Source organism: Neltuma alba, unplaced genomic scaffold (assembly GCF_004799145.2).
Source record: "Neltuma alba isolate B1F8T4 unplaced genomic scaffold, ASM479914v2 tig00012379_pilon, whole genome shotgun sequence".
Lineage (NCBI taxonomy): Eukaryota > Viridiplantae > Streptophyta > Magnoliopsida > Fabales > Fabaceae > Neltuma > Neltuma alba.
This window is the reverse complement of record NW_021636877.1, coordinates 77178-96677: the sequence shown is the minus strand read 5'-3', so window position 1 is coordinate 96677 and position 19500 is coordinate 77178. Positions and strand designations below refer to the sequence as shown.

Below are 19500 nucleotides of genomic sequence, written 5' to 3'. Positions count from 1 at the left end.
CCAATTTTTAATATAAAAGGCAAATAATCAATTTAAAAATATTAAAAAATTAGTTATTTATCACGTGTTAGCTTTTTTAGACTATCATTCTTAATCGTTTTGTATTAAAACTATCCTTTGGTGAGAACCTATTATAATCATTAGGTATGGTTTGATAAAAAAAAAAGAGAAAAAAATGAATTCAGATTTTATATTTATATTCAAATCTAAATTCCCAATTAGTTTTTTTTTCTTTCTTTGTTTTTTTGGCCAAAAGCCAATTAGTTTTTCTGAGTTCTACGTGACAAAATGAGCAAACTTGGAAGAAGGAAAATCAACTGGCAGTAATGATTATCACGGCCATTATTGGAAGGAACAGCATTATTGTTTTCATTGCTGAATCTTTTGTTGGAGGAGCTCACCATTCATCAACAGATTTAGGTGTGTATATTATTATATCTTGAGCACTCAGAGGCAGATTTAAGGAGTGTTTGGCTAATTAGGAAAGTGCTTTTAAAAAATTTTATTTTTTTCGCAAATCAAAATAAATTTTTTCACATATTTATTTCATATATCGTACCTTTTAAGACCATTGTTTGGTATTTATCCAAATACCTTTTTAGTATGAGCTCTTCTTCTTTTTTTTTGTTACAACAATTTTAAGAAAGGTGTTGGGCTTATTCACGTTCTAAGGACATGACACCTAACACTTCATCTAGTAAAATCTCTCCTTTGAATAAAACTGAAAATGGGGCTAATGTCAAAGTGGGCTCATGGTTGGATTGGATGGCTCAAAATTTTTGTGGCTGGCCCACCCCAAGGTCACCGATGACGTCACAAGGACAGAACGCTTCTCCACCCAACCCGTCTCCGTAACGCTTGAAGCTCTTTATTGTTTAACTGCACTACGGGACTTTATAACAGACATTCTTGGTCATTGGAGTAGGAAACTGAGATAGGTTCATTTGTTTCTATATTTGTCAAAGATGCTTACTCTTTGAAGTCCTTTTTTTTCTTCCAATTATTATTATTTGAACGTGTATTTGAACCAAGGAGAATTTGCGATCGATAAAAAGATCATCACCTTCAACTAAAGGAAACTGATTTTGAAGAACTTGCACTAACTGTATTAGCCCTATTATTGGGTCACTTTCTCCAAATACACCATTTATGTTTTAGATTGTGGGAAAATTATCATTGACTGTTTCAAAAATTATAGTAACCAATCTGTTTTTCTATATGTTTTGCAAGGAGTTTCTCGTAAATCACATTATTCGTGACTTATTTTGCTTACTGCGAATTTTATACCGCGTGTGTGATAAATCACATTATTCATGACTTATTTTGTTTATTGTGTGCATGCGTGCATCATGATAGTTCTAATTCTTCAAAATAATTCCTCATAATATCAAACTCAATGTCTTGCATCAAAGTCATTAAATATATTTTCTTCTAGCATTACTCGGGTTTAAGATTGAACTATTTACCCTCTAACCACATTCCATGCCATGCCGACCACAAAAAGTTATTGTTTGATTTTTTTTTTGGACGGGTATCTTTTTATTGAAAATAATACTGTTTGAAGCATTGTTAAATACTAAATATAGCTACTTTTTTTTTATAAGAATTTAAATTTCAGTTCACTATGTTGTGAGAAACTATTTTTTAAAAAAATTAAACTCAACTCCTATTAATTGTTTGAATTTCTCATGAGTGTACCCAAATTACAAAATTACAAAGAGCCATAGATACGATATCTAGGTCCAATCTTTTTTAGATCCACATGTTAGAAGGAGGGCCCATTATTAAAAGAACCTAACCCTTCAAGAGATCCATACTCTATTATTTTCTTTTCATAAGAAACAATCTCTTTTATAGTGATGTTTCTAAATTTAAAAAACTAATTTTTTGTTTGAAATTTTAAACCAGTTTATTCATTTTTAATCTCATTAAATATATGTTACTTATTATCTCTTTAAAATAAATTTTCACTCATTAACTCTCATGTATTATCTTTATAAACAAGAATATAATTAATATATATTACATATTTCTTACTTTTACGTAAATCTAACTAATATTTTGAACAGTACTACCAACCAGCCGTAGCCTCCTACAGGAGTTTCCCATTTCATATCCATTTCACTTTCATTTCATCTAACACACTCAAGACCTTTTTTTCGGGGGAAAAAAGATCAAATATATTAAAATGAGAATATTATACACAAAAGGTCGATGCCTTGTAAACCAGGGAGCGGGAAGGCAATAACCATGAGTTATATATACAAGGAATGACTCACTCAAGACCAAATTAATCTGTCTTGTCCTGAGACTCAGTCTCAAACCATCTATAAATGCGTCTGATTATAACATAAAATTCATTGCCTTTTGCAATGAAGGTGGTGGTCGACATGGCACCACATTTAACTTGTTCTACCAGTCACATAAAATATCATTCTAATTGGCGGCAGCATTTCTGAACTCTGGCTTTCACACTTCACCCCTCTACCTAGACTTTTTTTTGGGGGGCATTAAAAGGACAGATATTAATTTTTGAATTTTTGGAATTAATAAGCCTAAGGTTATAAGCAGAATCGAACTTGTGACCTCCCACTCACAGGGAGCGCCATGAGACCTTTGGCACCCCTCTAGACACTAACCCTTCCTTTTCCAGCTTCAGGACATATAAATCCCCCCACACACACCTACCCCAACCTCATTAGCCAAGAAGGGCAGTTCAAGTTATTTCCTGATCTAAAGGTGCTGCTGCTTCTTCTTTACCATGGCTTCAGCTGCTCTTCAATGGCTAAGCCTTGTGGGAATGATTTGGCTTCAAGCCATAAACGGCACAAACACCAATTTCCCAGCCTATTCATCTCAACTGAAACAGCTCCTTTCAATTTCACAAGTGCAGCTCAACAATCTTGCTTTTGCCTCTGATGCAGGAAAACTTCTTGGCTGGTTCTCAGGCATGGCTTCTGTTCACCTCCCTCTCTGGCTTGTTCTCCTGATCGGTTCAAGTCTTGGGTTGGTTGGTTACGGAGTCCAATATCTCTTCGTAACACAGCAAATCTGCTCTTTGGCCTACTGGCATGTCTTCTTACTAACTGTTCTGGCTGGGAATAGCATTTGTTGGATTAACACTGTTAGTTATGTCGTTATGATCAGGAACTTCCCATCTGATCACCAAGTTGCTGTCGGGTTAACAACTAGTTATCAAGGGTTAAGTGCAAAGATCTATACTGATATTGTTGAAGTTCTTTCTCCCCACAAAAAAGCCAGAGCCTTTCTTCTCTTGAACTCTATCTTACCTCTCATAGTGAGCCTCATAGCATCTCCTGTAACTAGAAAAATTGAAATCGCAAGGCCTAAACGAATGGGTGTTGGATTTGTTGTAATGTTTGTTATCACAATCTCCACAGGTGTATATGCTGTACTTAGCAGCTTGCAGTTTTTGTCACCCCAATTATGTCCATTGAGTAATCTGCTTGGTATTCTAGTGTCTCTTCTCCTCCCTCTAGTGCTTCCAGTCTCAGAGATGATCGACGAATTGGCGAGATCATGGCAAGCCATCCGAGAAAGACTAAGAGTCTGTCATTGTACTGTGCAGGAAAACAAGAGACCTAACGAAGAGAGGATAGAGAGTGAGCCAAAAGATGGAGAGGAGGAGGAGAAGGAAGAAGAAGAAGATAAAAACAGAGAGGTTCAAGAAGTTGTTGTCAGAGAAGAAATTGGGGTGAAGTTAATGCTAAGAAGAATAGATTTCTGGTTATATTTTTTAATCTATTTCTTCGGCGCAACTCTTGGCTTGGTCTTTATGAATAACTTGGGACAAATTGCTGAGTCCAGAGGCTACTCCAACACTTCATCTCTGGTATCCTTGTCTTCATCTTTTGTGTTCTTTGGCCGTCTCATGCCATCTCTCATGGACTACTTCTGCAGGTAAATCCTTAACAAAAATAGTAGCTTATATATATATATATTTGGGGGACAATATAACAAACATCTAAGAAACTTTACTGTCTCAACTTTTATCGCACATTTTCTGCCTTGTGTCCTTCTGATCTACCACCGGCTGGTGCCATTAATGCAGAAAATAAATATCATGTGGTGGTTTATCTGCAACCCAACATTAAAGTCTCTATCTTTTGTCTTTGACATGGGTTCAAATTTTTCAGGGGCAAGATTAGAATTTCAAGGCCAGCGAGTATGGCGGCATTAATGGCTCCAACAGCAGCGTCGTTCCTATTGCTTCTCAACAGAAGTGACCGAGCCCTATACACGAGCACGGCCATAATAGGAATATGCACTGGAGCTATCACTTCCATTTCTGTGTCCACAACCACTGAACTATTCGGGACAAAGAATTTCTCAGTGAACCACAACATTCTGGTGGCCAACATTCCCATTGGTTCTTTTGTGTTTGGTTACTTGGCTGCCCTGATTTATCGTAAGGGACAAGATGGAGAAGGGAAATGCATAGGCATGGAGTGTTACAGAAGTACTTTCATCATCTGGGGTTCGCTCTGTTTCTTTGGGACGTTGTTGGCTCTGATTCTCCATGCCAGAACTCGCAAGTTCTATTCGCAGAGGAAACAGTAGGATCATAGCAGAGAAAGGAACAATTCGTCTCTTTTTTATTTTATATATATATATATATATATATATATACACCTTTTATGCTTTTTGATCTGTCATAAATTGATTCCCAACTCACAGGAAGCTAAGTATACATTATAGTATCACTCAGAAACTACTCGGGATCATACAATGCACAGTCAGATTATGTAATGAGTTAACTGAGGCCTGAAGCTCATTAGGCTGTATATTATGAACTTTTAGAATGAATCCTTTTAATAAATTTTATGATCTAAGGTTGTTATTTTTTTTAAATAATTTTTAATGGTTTATGGTATAATCTTTTGATATTTTATATGGTTTAGAGGTGCATATGACTGGTGGGTCGGTGATGAAGGGGATAGAGGAGGAGGGGTAGAGGAGAAGGGTAGCTCCTTCGTGCACTTCTGCATTTTCAATTATTCAGAACTAATTATTAGGCTTAGATATAAATTTGCTGCGAAAACTTTTACTTAAAAGTATTGAACACCTAAAAATTTTTTTAGATGTAAATTTGTCTTGAAAATTTAAAATCGTAATAACTTGCCCACTATTACTAAAAATATTAATTATCAACCTTATTATTTTAACGATTAATGATAGTTTTTTAACAGGAAGGGATAATATTGTTACAATTTAAAACTTACAGAGCAAATTTGTACCTAAAAAATTTAAGGGTGCCCAACATTCTTAAATGAAAACTTTTGAAACAAATTTACACGTTAACCCATATTATTTTCAAGTTTATGCTACCTATTACTAATTTTTTAAAAAATAAATATTGAAACTTCTTGTAAAACTTAATAATAATTTTAATATTCAAAAATCATGTTATACATATTTATATAAAACTCTAAAATAATTACATTAATTCAGCTTAATTTTTTAAACCTTGTGTAATACTGTGTCCTAAAATCTATGTAATTTTGCTTTCTTTCTTTCTTTTTTTTTTTAAAGGACAAATGATCTTAAATTATAAATAGGATCCAACTCACAACTTTCCACCTGGGAGGAAGGCCCGAAATTTATGCAGTAGTCAGGTGGGGTGGTGCTGTGTGGAAAACGACACCGCTGTGCTTCGGCTTCGATGACTTCAGAGTCGTTTCGAGCTCTGACTCATTCTAGTAATAAAAGTCTATTGAAATTGACGCGAAAAAGTTGTGAAATATGAAAAGGAAATTAAAACTGCTAATGGAGGAATGGATTTCACTATGTTTTTCTCTCGAAGAGAATCCATCTATATAACCAGGAAAAAGAAGAAGAAAAAGAACACAGAGCACCAGCAAGCAGAAGGTAAGAGACAAGCGTATTTGTTCAGGTCATTAACGCCAATTAACAGAGATATCATAAATTTATAACTTTACTCTTAGATCACACGAACTTTTTAGAAATTGGGATCAAATTAAAGCAGGATTATTTACGTTTTCAAATCTGACATTTTAATTTCCGACAAAATACTAATCTAATACATGAAGAACAGAACTACCCATATAAGGAACAATTGTTAATTATTCTACCACAAGTTGACATTGAGATGGGGACGTGCTTTATTAATATTATCAAACATTTCAAAGCTTATAGACCAAGTGTTATATGGGAACATTTCACGTAAGAAAGCGTGTTATATGGGGCTGAAAAAGTTTGATGGATTTGAGAGAAAACGAGGTGGACTTGACCTAAGACCAAGTGTGTACCTACATTCTGTGACATTAATTGTGAGAACACACACGATAACACGCGAGTCGTCCTATGAAATATATGAATGGAGCCAATCAATTAAAATTCCGACATTGAAGTTAATAGATAGCATCCTTAATTACTTGGGTGGGTTCTCCTCTCACCCACACCCAATGACGCACACATGATGTCTGCCTCATGTCATTCTCTTATTATTAATTAATTTCAGTCTCTGATCCATCATTTTGTTAGCAACATTGTTATTGTTTATCCTTTTAACTAACTAATGTTTAACTATTTTCAGCACTGTTCCAACAATAATAATAACCAAGTTGAATAGAGCAATGAACTAGGTCTACAAATGAGGAAATATTATGTTTCTGTTATTTAATTACTTAGTTGATTAGTTGATTTTAACGATTTTTGCAAAGCTTTAAGAGTAAATGCATTAATAAGCATACACGCGCAATTATATATCAGTTAATTACTTATTATTTCGTATTACGGGTTTTATCGTATGATTTGGAAAAGAATCATACAAGTACTTGATAGATAAATGAATCATGGATCCTTCTAGCTACTATTTGGCAGAGAAGTTCAAAAAAAAGAAACCGCTTTCAGATGAGTCATATATAACTAGCTCAGCTGAACACGTCAAATGATAATACATAGATAAAACTAATAATATTATATATTGGATCATTGCTGACATAGGCAGGAAGAAAGGCCAATAAGAATTGGATAGTAATTGATGTGCATATAGCTGGATTGGATGAGACAAGAATAGCCATAAATCCTGGATTTGACTGTTTGGCAAAATTGGAGCACGTATATGAGATTGATGGAGAGATCTAGAGTCGTACGTGATCATCGTTGGTGGATCGAATAATAGTTTCAATGCCGTATAAATTTCACGGCTATGAAACCATATTAGATTTGCCTACGTATGCTGTGACGAAACGAGAGTTTAAATACTGAAAGTGAAAACCCCAGAAACCGACAATTCCCCTCCCTGCCGTTTCACCAGCTCCTGTGCTTGTTTGTGGATTGTGTTTCCTCTCCATCATCGTGCATGGCCTCCAAGCAAAGCAGCGCGCTCGATCACAATTATGTTCATGAACAAGGTGATTTGGACATTGATCACGTGTCACACTTGTCAGTAAAAGTATGGTGCTATTGTACGTATTTCGAAAGTTATTTAATGTCCAGTGCTTTATTTATGAGGCTTATTATTATTTGGCTTAGGAGAAATTCATGTCTGTGTTTATCTTCTCATTAATCAAATGATAGCAAGCCACATGCATGCATGACTCTTAAAAATTTAGCGTAAAGATAATTTTATAAGAAATTCAAATGCTGAATGAGGACAATATAATGTACCAGAAAGTCAAATCTCTAATGAATCTCACATGCTTTCAAAAGGCATTGTCAAGAATCAACAGAGATAGACATTGAAGTTCAACCGTCGCACATGATATTCATCGATCCCCTTCGTTTCGCATACATCATCCATCTAGTAGGTGTTAGTACTATATATGCATCCTTAACCTAGCTAGTTTCATATACTACTTTCTATTTTCAATATAAAAACTAGTTTAACTTTTAATTTGATCCTAAATATAATATCTCAATTTACTTTGTCTTTCATATTTATATATTTTTTTAAAAATAATTCTTGTAATAGTTATACATGTTAAATGTTCCATCAAATTGTAGTCCTGGCTAATAGTTACTAAGGTATTTTAAAAAAGACAACATCTATTTTTTACAAATAACTAACTTAACAAACTTTTTTAATCCGCTCAAATTAGTCAATTAGCTTTTATACGAAGAACTAAACGGGCAATATTATATTATGTTTCAAAAGTATTATATTTTTAATCAATATAATAATTATTTTATCAGACATTTCATGATTATTGGGAGAGTTGACCTGTGTGCGTGAGAGAAATATAACGTAACTTCAGCTAGAACATTCGTGTGTTGGAGTGTGAATGGCATGAAATAATGTCAAAACAAATAAGATATATTTTTCCGATCCTAAATGTAAGATTCATTTCATAATGAAATTTGCATTATAAAATGAGTCTTAGTATAATTTACACTACGAAATGAGTCTTACATTTAGAATCGGAGGGGTACTACCTCCCGTTCTTAGTATAAGAACTAGATAATTAATTTAAAGATATTAAAAAAATGAGTTAAGTTGGTTAATTGTAACAAGTAATTGACTTTATTAGACTAGCTACCGTATTTAATATATATTAGAACTATTTCTTGGTGAAAGCAATTACAATCAATAGGACTATTTTAGATAAAATATTATAAATTTAAAAAATAAAGTTGATTAAGTTTTTACATTTAGAACTAAATTTAATCTCTGAATTAGTTTTGATATTAAAGATCAAAGATAGTGTTTTACTGTTACCATCATCACCCCGGGAAATATCATGAATTAAAGTAAGAGATCTAAATTACACATGCAATAATATAATATAAATTAGGATATGATATAAGTTGCATACATATAGTGATGATCTATGTATACTCCTCCTGTTCTAAATATAAGACTCTTATATTAGTGTGTATAAGGGTCTTATATTTAAGACAGTATATATATATGCTGGACGGCTTATACACTCTATCATTTTAATTTCCCAGCATTGTTTGATTTGATTATTCAATTAAATACTATATGAGATCGATTTTCAGGGGATGAAAAATGTGATGGATGAAATGAGGTATTGGGGAGCACTACCACAGGGGAACTTGTGGACTGATCTAAATTATATATATGCCGCCCGCTGAATATGAAGAGAAGAATTATTAAGGCTAATTAATTAATTAAGCGTAACATATATAAATACGTGTGTGTGTGGGTACTGTGATTTACGCAGGGAGACAAGCCGTGCCATTGTGGGTGTTATTCATGTGGGGCACTTCCACATGCACATTGCCGCGCGTTTACCATATGATGACCTTACTTGCACGACACGGAAGCTGTTTTGTTTTTCGCTTGCATGGGATGGAACCAAGATTTATTAAACTTCTTAATTTGTGGGAAAAGTGATGGCTAGCTATATGGAATGTATAGTTAAGTGGAAGGGGCGCTTTTCGGGGATTCCCTGAATTAAACATTTAACACTCACAGCTTATTATTATGATGTGGCCGGAAAGTAACGTTTGTCTAAAGCATATATCAGTTTGTGTTAGGTCAATGGTTTCTCACTATTTTATATATATACATGTGTATATAGCTACCAAAATCTAACATTATTATGTACGTAATTAATGTCGTATGTTTATAAAGTCTTCTCCAATATTCCTGCATTCCTCCACGTGGTAGTCTTATCTATGCCAGCTTCTCGGCTCCATTAATCACATCATTCCATATCCTAAAAATGGCATAAATTAATTAGTTAACTATGAAATTTGAGTCCTCATTTTTCTTTTAAAAAAATATCTGTCTGTAAAACATGTCGCTGCCTTTGAATTATTATTGAATTTTTTTTACTGTTAAGGGAGTACTAATATAGGAATAATTTTAAAAAATAATAATATAATAAATATAATATGTATTTTACATTTAAGATATAAAAATATAGGAGAAAAATTGAAGGTGCGTTGGGTGTGAATTACGTGTACTTTGAGGGTTTGTTTGGTTTGAGGGGAGGGGAGGGGAGGGTTTATCCTCACCTTGTTGGGTTTGATTAAAAAAGAAAGAAGGAGAGGATGGTTAATGATCCCTTGTTTGGTTCAAGGAGGGGAGAGGATGGATAGTAATAATTAATTTACCATTTTACCCTTAATATTAGTTTATATTTTTATTTACATATTATATAAATTAATTTACATCTTAATTTAAAATATATAATTTAATAAAAATTCAGTCTTATCATGTTAATATGTGCATTAAAAAATTGATACAGTAATTTTGTATTCTAATTAATATAATAATATATTTAAAATAATCAAATTAACAAATTTTATATGCTCTAAGAAAAATAAAATTTTATTCTCTCTAGGCTATCCTTTTTTTCAGCTTTAAAATATATTTAATAAATAATATATTTATAAAAAACAATTAATTTTATAATATATTTTTTAATTATAATAATTTATATTTTTTACTTAAGATAATATATTTTTTATTTGAAATAAATATTATAATAATATATTTTATGGGTAGAAGTGAAATATTAAAAAAATTCTAAGGATATAATGGTCCAAAAATTTAACTCCCTTCTAAAAACTCTCAATTTGGAAGGGAGCTAAAATGGGAGGAGAGAGGGGAGGGGAGGGGACATTTTGGCTTCCCTCCCCTCCAAAATCTTTAACCAAATAAGAGGAAGGGCTCATTTTGCCTCCCCTCCCCTGCCCTCCCCTCCAACCAAACACACCCTGAAAGTTTCAAAAGAAAGGTGCGTGGTGAATGGGGATGCATTTATATACGGAGCCGGACGCGTCCGCATCAGATTTCTGCCCTCAAAGTGAAATTCTTAATTAATTGAGGGCACTGGTTCTGCGGACATTATTCATGTTAATCAGTTGTGACAGTAATGTTGGCAAAATTAATGTTTTTATTTATTTCATTAATTCGCCTTCTCCCCATCTATTTTGGAAATGACACATTCCTGAACGCATCCCCCTCTGTCACTTGTTCTCAAATTTATAAACACTCCATCTTTAATATAAGATCCAATCAATTAATTTGAGCAAGGTAAGAAAGTTACTAAATTATTTTAAAATATAATTTATAATTTTTTCTTAACTAATTTGTCTTACTTATAATGGATATATAATCTAATGATGTACATAAGTATTTTATAAATATCATGTAACATTTTATGATTAAATGATTTGGTAATATTTTTAATTTTTTCAAATTAATTAAATAAGTCTTGTATTAAGAATACGAAGTAGTAAGTCTGGTACTGTATAATTTTGCTCTCTTTTGCTAGTCGTTTTCTTCTTAATTAATTAATTACCACTGTGCATGCCTTCTGTATCCATCACAAAGTAATCACACCCACGATCTTATCATTATTTCGGGTGATTAACATTTAACACTCCAACACTGTATCTACTCACATACACTACTAAACATACTCACTAATTGTATACATGTTACATCACATTAGGCATCATGCTTGCGTCATTAATTCATATGTTTTCATTTTTGTTTTTTAAATGAGGCAGGAAAGGGAAGTAGTGGGGTTGCCTGCCCGCCCAAAGGACCAAATTAATGTTACAGCTGAAATTTACCAGATTAGCGGTGAGCACGTCCCTACGCGCTTTCCATACATTGAATTTGTTCACGACACTTCAACGTTGCCTTTGTCTCTTGTCCCCCTCCACCAAAGTTGTGAGGATGACCAATTCATACACTTATACCATATGCACATATAGTTTCGTGAATTAATAACATTACCATAATATAGCTGTTATTTACAAAACACATATATCAAACCCTATTATTTATATATATAAGTCACGAGTAATATATATACTCCTCCTGTCTTTAATATAAAATCCAATTACTGAGTTGGTTTTGGTTCTAAATATAAAGCCCATTTATCATATTTATCAATTTTCTCTAAATTACCTCTATTCCCTCAACCATAATCAAGTAGAAGAGGACGAGGGGTATTAAGAAAGATAATTATGATATTTTAAGAAAAATGTGTCACATTTCTTATAACTAACTAACTTACTTAACTTTCTTAATTTAATTAAATTAGTTAAATAGGTCTTGTATTAAGGATTGGAGGAGTATATATTTTACTTTCTACAATCAATACCTACAGGTCCTAACGTCATCATTAAACATAAAAATATCAATATGGATATGAAGAAAAGAAGTTAGGAAGACGAAAAATATATACATGCATATGGTATAAACGTATGAATTGGTCATTCTCACAGCTTTGTAATTACGAGTAATTGGCTGTATGTCTCAGTCAGCCATGCATATATACATGCATGGAAACATTTAAAATCTAGGATTTTGATTCCAAACAGTAGTGAATCACAGTTCACAAAATACAAAATCATCATGTCAAGTTTTCTTAGCCACACATGGTCATGTGTCTTATCTTTAAAATGTGAGAAAATTTGACATAATGAATGTGAGCAACCTGATCTGAGTATTTTTCTTTTAAAAATTATATATGTATTGTTGTGATTTGATCAACTTGAGGTATTTCTTAAATAAATTTTTAAATTAAAATTATTAGGGGGCAAAAAAAATCAAATTCGAATGGTCTTTTTCTAAAATCAAGAAAAATTATGTATAATTGGCATCTAGGTTGGGCCTTAATTTCCCACTTTAAGGTGTCTCTGTGATTTGCAAGGCCGAGATAGGCCTGTAATAGGCAAAGGGATTCTAGACAATGCAAGTTGGATCCATGTGTGACCCGCCAAAAGAAATAAATTTTATCCATCAACTGTCCAGAGCGTTTTAGATTTCATATACTTTCTAATCGTCCAGAGAACTTAAAGCATAAAGCCCCACGTTATAAGAAAAAAAAATCTTTTTATTTTCAAACAAAATATTGAGTTTGATTTCGGGAACTTGTCATATTTTTTTCTTAAATAATTATCTCATTTATAAATTGACATATAATCAAATAATATACATAAATATTTTATAGAGATCAAGTAACATATGCTACAATTAAGTAATGTGATAATTTTTTTTGGTGTTTCTTAATCAATCAACTGGATCTTACATTAAGCACTAAAAACAGTATAACATAGTACTTATAACTGAAGAGTCATACGAGGCTAGGTATTGAATAATCAAAATAGGACCATATATATGAGATTTTGGAAAAAGGAGACACTTGCATATATACGACTGTTTGGTTAATTGTGAGCATTGATAGGGATAAGTCGTCACGTCAAAGTGAAAATGTGAATCCATGCTCCTTAATTACCGTCTGTCCTTCTAGATTTTGGATTACATTTTAGTTAAGTATATGTTTGTTTTTGTTCTGGGTGCAGTACATGCAGCTTAATTGGACCCCTTTCCAAACTTTACTCAAACATGGCAACCCCCTGGGGCAATGGCATGCTGTTCATTCTGTTTTTATGACATATAAGAGGAAATCAAGATTTGAGGCTCTAATTCCCTTAATTATATGCATCACTCATAATATTATTTTACCAACTCCGGTTTTAAATATAAAATTTATTTATTTTACTACAGACCATACGTTATATTTAAGATTGGCTGTAATATGAAATTAGGTATTTCATCTAGTTGCAAGACTGGACCTGGTCTTAAAATATAAAATCTTGATCAGCTTTAATTCTCATATTATTTTTTTTTCAAAATAATTTACCTAATTTATCAACTAATATATAATCTAACATTATACAAAAATATTATAAGAAGATTATGTCACATTTATTACAATTAACTAATTTATGAAAGCTTAGATGGAGTTTTTTTTTTTTATGACAAGATTCTTTTAATTAGGTATTTTTGTGCTTTTCATTTTCACGATCATTTTGAAATTACATATAAACGGCGTATATCTATGGTAAGTAGGTCTTAAAATTTTTGGGCCGACCAATTGAGGCATCACACGCGTACTCTCGCAATTTGCCAGCTGCAAGACATCCGTCGAAGTACAATAATGTAATGAGTTGTGTTTCTTATGTTCTTCACACTCAAATCATATATTCACATTCATACTCTTCGACAAACCTCAGCACCATATATTCCCAAAATCTCCACGGAAATGGGTTTATGCCGTCAGAAACATTTTTTTTTTTCTTAGAGCCTTGTATGAAAGGAAATAAAATTTAGGGACTAACATATTAAATTTTAATTCTATTTAAAGAAATAAAAAATTGAAATTCAAAATAAGAATTTTTTTAAAGTGATTTGACCAAAATAATGAACTTATACTAGTATGCCCTTATAGTAAAACGATGAATCTTATTTGCAAAATCAGGAACTAAAAGTATTAAAGATCACTAAAAGTCATAGTATTTTTGACAAGTTAAATGACTTGTTTTTCTTCATAAATAGATGAATCTTATTTAGAAATTAATGACTGCAAGAGTGCAAATTGGGCAATATGAGTATTAAATACTAGAAATCATGAAAAACATTCATCTTCCTCGCATTAATTAGATTTTATTACACCGAAACATGATACGGTTCAAAATAACTTAGATAGTGCTAGATATTATACTCCCTCTAGTTCTAATCCATCTGTCTATCGCATTGAGCGTTATCTGATAAGTGGTCATAAAAAAAAAAAAAAGAAGCTTATGATCGATATGATACAACAGAAAATTCAATTAACATTTATCTAGTTTTGATTTAATGATCTAAATATTCCGTATGCCTTGTAAGTTTGGATGTTTTATTATCTGTATGGTTGACGAGACACAGAGCGCGTGGAACGCTGTCAATTTGGAAGAAATTATGAGATCTTACACTATTATTTCTTATCCATTTAACATAATTAATGACTAATTAATATTTAATAAACAAATAATGAAAATAATGCAGGAAGATTGCAAATAATGGTGGAATATGGTCCATGCCTTGTAGAATGTTGCTTGTTTCATGAGATAATGCTAGTCCGTGAACTCATGGACCATTTTCAAGTCTTGTTCCATTTTAGTACATATATGGCCCACTTGAATTTCTTAATTATTTCGTTAATTAGTTTATTCAATTATTAATCACTACACAAATATATATGCGCAAATATAAATATAATATATACTGAGCAAGAATGTTATATATATATATATAGAGAGAGAGAGAGAGAGGGTATATCTATAGTAAGTAAGTTCTTTAAACGCAAAAGTAGGTTTAGAGAGACAGCAGCTCATATAAGCGGCTTTTTTTCCCAAAAAAAAAAGAGCCTATATTTTACCGTCCGAATTCCCCAGGACCCGACTAGTTTATTTAATTAATTTTTTTTCTTTGGCCAACCACCTAGCTAGGCACACCCTTATATATATGATTGATTCAATACTCACTGTCCTTTTTACAGAAACCTACTTAGATGACAGGGTTTTGTAACAACATAGTTATTCTTCAGCCAAAATAATGATCACTGCCGTGTCTCCTTGCCTCTGAAATTTTCTGCTGGCATATATTGTCGACTTGTATGATTTCCTCATTATTTCTTCCACAAACCATCACTGCTGTCTCTACAGCTCCTGCATGATTAATTTTCTTGGTCTGTGTTGTCCGATGATTTTATCGATAACCATGATGTCACTTTCACACATCTTTTATCGCTAAAGTTATTACTCGTTCATCATAAATAGTAAGACATTTATGCATCTTTCTAATAAGCATATCGCAGTGTATAGTCCTATATATCTAGCCAATTAATCAAGTGTTTATATATTCTTAATCATTGTGTATCTGATGGAGAATGAAAACCAAGAGAGACCGAGTTGAAAGGTCAAGATATATAACAGAAGTAAAAACAATAAGGCAGAGCTAGCTATAGCCAAACAGCCCAAACTTGCATTAGTTTATATACTACCCCTAAAATTGACTAACTTGAGCAGAATAAGAAAATTAATTAAGTTAGTTATTTGTAATAAATGGATATTTTTTTTCTTAAAATATCCTAATTAATCAAATGTATCGGTTAGAACTATGATTATTATAAGAACTACTTTAAAAAATAATAGATAGATATGAGAGATAAAGTGAATTAGAGTTTTATATTTAGAACCAAAATAAAAGTTAAACGAGATCTTATATTAATGAGTAAAGATAATACTTAATTAGCATTTACAAGTTACAGTGTGCAGGTTCGTTTTGGTATATTTTTAGGGTTCAGAAATCTGATATAATTAATTAGAACATGCATATATATGACATCAATAAACAGGTTAAAAAAACATCATTAATATTATAGTACACTACTAAAGTGGCTTCGATTTGTCTAACAAATTGCACAGTTTGGTTAGGGCAGTGATAATAATGAGACCAAAGAAGAGCGCGCGCGCGCGCACAGAGAGAGAGAGAGAGAGAGAGAGAGAGAGAGAGAGAATCTGGTGCTCGTGAGCAAAGCTTGGAGTGTGATCTCTTTTTCTTGACAGTATTAGCTCTCTGCTGCTGCTTGGTGTCCCCAGACCAGCAAAAAGATTCCTTATTGTCTCCTTCCTTTTTCTTCAACCCCACCAATTCCCTTTAATTTTTCTCTAACAGAATGTCTCTTTAATTTCATCACTTTCACATATGCTTTCACTGTTTTAATTTTTCTCCTTTAATTATTTACTGACCCTACCTTCTTCCCACCTTCCTCTATCATATTCAAACATATATATTCATAATAAAATAATTCTCACCATCACTGACTAGTTAGTGCATATTAGCTATCGCTACAACTTTTTGTCTATTTTTACTACTGTTTTTGACTGCTTTGATTATAAGCAGACAAGGTGAATGTGTACGTAACTAATTTGTTGGTTATCATATTATATTGTTTGTTTCCCATGTGAATAGGTTAAATAATATTTAATAGGCTCTTAAGCGAAGTTTCCAAATTTGAAATTGAAGGATGGAAAGGGCAAATTGATGTTATAAATGAATTCAAATCTCAAAAATTTCGGAATCTTAGAACTTAAGGCAGAAATTTTAGAAATTTGTGTTTTTCTGTTCACCAAATTGAAGCAAAACAGAATAGTATCAGATCATGACAAAATCAAACTCAACACCCGTGAATCATATTGAGCTAGATATATAGATCTAGGCAACGTTCAGAGGTATTGGCTATTATGTTCCCAGCTAAACATTACATGTGTCGGGTATAATATAGTATATAAATGGGAAAAAAACTTGGTATATGTAATAAATATACCTCATTGAAAAGTACGTTTAAAATTGTTCATATTTTTGCACCACTCTTTTCTTCTTGTTTTTTTTTTAATTTTAAAAATCGACCTCCTCCTTTAATTTCAAGTATTGATAATCATCCAGTATATCAAGGAGGATCAATTAAAATTCAGGTCAATTAATTTATTTTTCCTCGTAATGAACTCAGCATAACAATTATAATATAAACATATGAACAATAATTCGAGAAAATACCAAAACAAGGCATAAAATTACCTATTGATTTGTTTATTGCAATAGAAATCTGGCGTGTCAAAGACCTAATAGTGAGCTGGACAAGAAAATTGATAGAAATAATATTGAAAGTAACGTGCACGAGAGAATAACAACAAGGAATGGCCTCGAAGTTGAAACTTAAGGTACGTATGGTAGTTCCAAAACCTCATCACATGTGGCTGAATCAACATTCTGTGTCCTCAAGTTTCTATTTATAAAAGCATCCAGTCTAGTTTGTGTTTGTATGGTCCTCTCAAATCTCTCTGAAGAAAGAGTGTGCTTGAGAGAGAGAGAGAGAGAGAGAATGGTTTCGTTCAGAGGAAATGACAAGAGAACAGCCATGTATAGGAACCTACAATTCCTTCGTTCAATCATCAACTCCCACCAGGTATTACTCTCTCAAACATCTCTTTCTTCATCTAAATTTTGCTTTCTATACCTACGATGAAATTCCTCGTTAATTAAAACCTTAACAAACAGACAAATCAAATTCCAATTCCTCCTACGTACGCACGCGCGCATGATGTCTCTTTAACCTTTTTAAATCAGTATTCACATCTGATTGTGTTTGAGATCGATGCTCTTCACCTTTTCTCATTAACTTGTCTGTGTTACAATTTATCGGTCATCACCTTCGATATATAATATTTCTGGACATGTAAGTTCTATATGTCTGTACGTGCCTGCAGCTGCGATTAATGTACGCAAATGTTTATCACTGAATTCGGTGATTAAAAGTTCAAGTCATTCAAAGGAGATTCTCTTCTTTTCCAACATATCTATTGGTCAATTATATTTTATCCTTAACTTATATAATTATGATGAGATCAAAACCTGATATATAATATTATGTTGATGGATATTAACTTTCTTCTGGGTTCATGCAGCGGAAGCGTAAAGCCTCATCATCTGTAATATTAGATGCGTCAGTGTACTTACAATCAGTGAGGCAGACGCTGGAAGAATTGAATCAAGCAATTGCTGCATCACGAAACCTCATCGACAACGATCCAGTGCCCATGGTATGAATATATTAGTTAATGAACCAAAAGTTTATCATCATCCGGGCCATTTTTTCTCTTTCGCCGTTTAGCTTTTGAGATTATTGATTCATATAAACTTTTGCTGAAATGCTAGTTTATGTTTGTGAAATAATGTCAGGTTACAGTTGAAGAACGAGAGGAAGGGTTCATGATAAAAGTGTTGAGCCAAAGAAGTTGCGAGGGGTTGCTGGTGTTCGTCTTGCAAGCCATTGAAGAGCTGGGCCTTGATGTTCTCCAAGCTAGGGTTTCTTGTGCGGAAAGCTTTTGTTTAGAAGCAGTAACTGGAACCCAAGTAATGAGATCTTATCAACACTCTTTGTTTCAAACACACACACAAAATCTCCTATGCGTATAAGTATATGGTTTCTCTATATCATTGAATAACTCAGCCTTGTTCGTGCTAGATTGGCTTATCAATTGGTAGTCACTAACACAATTATTTATGGATTGTAAACCAGAAGGACGATGAAGAGACTGGCCATATGAAAGCGCAACTAGTTGAACGAGCAGTGTCTCAAGCTATCCAAAGCTGGAAGGAACTTGAAAATTAAGCAATATATAATTAATTATTGAATGATATCCAGCTAGCGACTCTTGGGGTTTAAATTTTGTTAATTTATTGTTATTTCTTAATTTCAGTCTGTCCTTTTAAAGTTTTAATTTCATCCTTTTAATATTTCATTCAGATGGCCAAGTGTTTGCCTTCCGCAGCATTAATGAGTCATCAGTTATGTAATATTGTAAGATAATAATAAATTTTGTGGAGCTGTCGTGTAATCTAGTTCCAGTGAGAAAGCCTTTCACGATGATGAAGAGAAATGATCTGGGAACATGTAAACCACCGCGTACTAATTAAGCTCTTCTTCAGCAACAGTGTTGGGGGATAAGCTAATAATAATCAACTTTCAACCCCCCACGCTCTAACTCCGAAATAGTTGTAACTAAAAATAGTTAATTATAATTCATCACTGAGTATTTTATTGCCCTCGATTGTGAAAGAAATAGGATATGCTCAAGCGTGTCTGAATTTAAATGTCGAAAGGAGACATGGAGGATCATTCCATTAAAAAAAACCAAAAA

General features: G+C 32.7%; 2 protein-coding genes across 3 annotated transcripts; both read left to right on the top strand.

Annotated features, from left to right (window-relative positions):
• The first annotated feature begins 2692 nt into the window (after nucleotides 1–2692).
• LOC114726502 (protein NUCLEAR FUSION DEFECTIVE 4) lies at nucleotides 2693–4776 on the top strand. Its single transcript, XM_028913106.1, has 2 exons — nucleotides 2693–3921; nucleotides 4158–4776. Exons 1-2 carry the CDS (start codon nucleotides 2762–2764, stop codon nucleotides 4579–4581), a joined length of 1584 nt encoding a protein of 527 aa, XP_028768939.1. The 5' UTR covers nucleotides 2693–2761; the 3' UTR covers nucleotides 4582–4776.
• Nucleotides 4777–17631: 12855 nt separating this feature from the next.
• LOC114726460 (uncharacterized) lies at nucleotides 17632–19197 on the top strand. 2 transcript variants are annotated; one of them, XM_028913058.1, is made up of 4 exons: nucleotides 17632–17765; nucleotides 18265–18399; nucleotides 18539–18712; nucleotides 18882–19197. In XM_028913058.1, the coding sequence occupies exons 1-4, from the start codon at nucleotides 17682–17684 to the stop codon at nucleotides 18969–18971; spliced, it is 483 nt and encodes a 160-aa protein (XP_028768891.1). In that variant the 5' UTR covers nucleotides 17632–17681; the 3' UTR covers nucleotides 18972–19197. The 2 variants fall into 2 exon arrangements, with proteins under 2 accessions (XP_028768891.1, XP_028768890.1); XM_028913057.1 differs by having other exon boundaries at nucleotides 18879–19197.
• The last annotated feature ends 303 nt before the right edge of the window (nucleotides 19198–19500 follow it).

Coding starts and splice junctions, on each gene's coding strand:
- LOC114726460 (XM_028913057.1), top strand. CDS start 17,682: ATGGTTTCGTTCAGAGGAAATGACAAGAGAACAGCCATGTATAGGAAC. Junction 17,766..18,264: donor CAATCATCAACTCCCACCAG/GTATTACTCTCT, acceptor GGGTTCATGCAG/CGGAAGCGTAAAGCCTCATC. Junction 18,400..18,538: donor ACAACGATCCAGTGCCCATG/GTATGAATATAT, acceptor AAATAATGTCAG/GTTACAGTTGAAGAACGAGA.
- LOC114726502 (XM_028913106.1), top strand. CDS start 2,762: ATGGCTTCAGCTGCTCTTCAATGGCTAAGCCTTGTGGGAATGATTTGG. Junction 3,922..4,157: donor CTCATGGACTACTTCTGCAG/GTAAATCCTTAA, acceptor CAAATTTTTCAG/GGGCAAGATTAGAATTTCAA.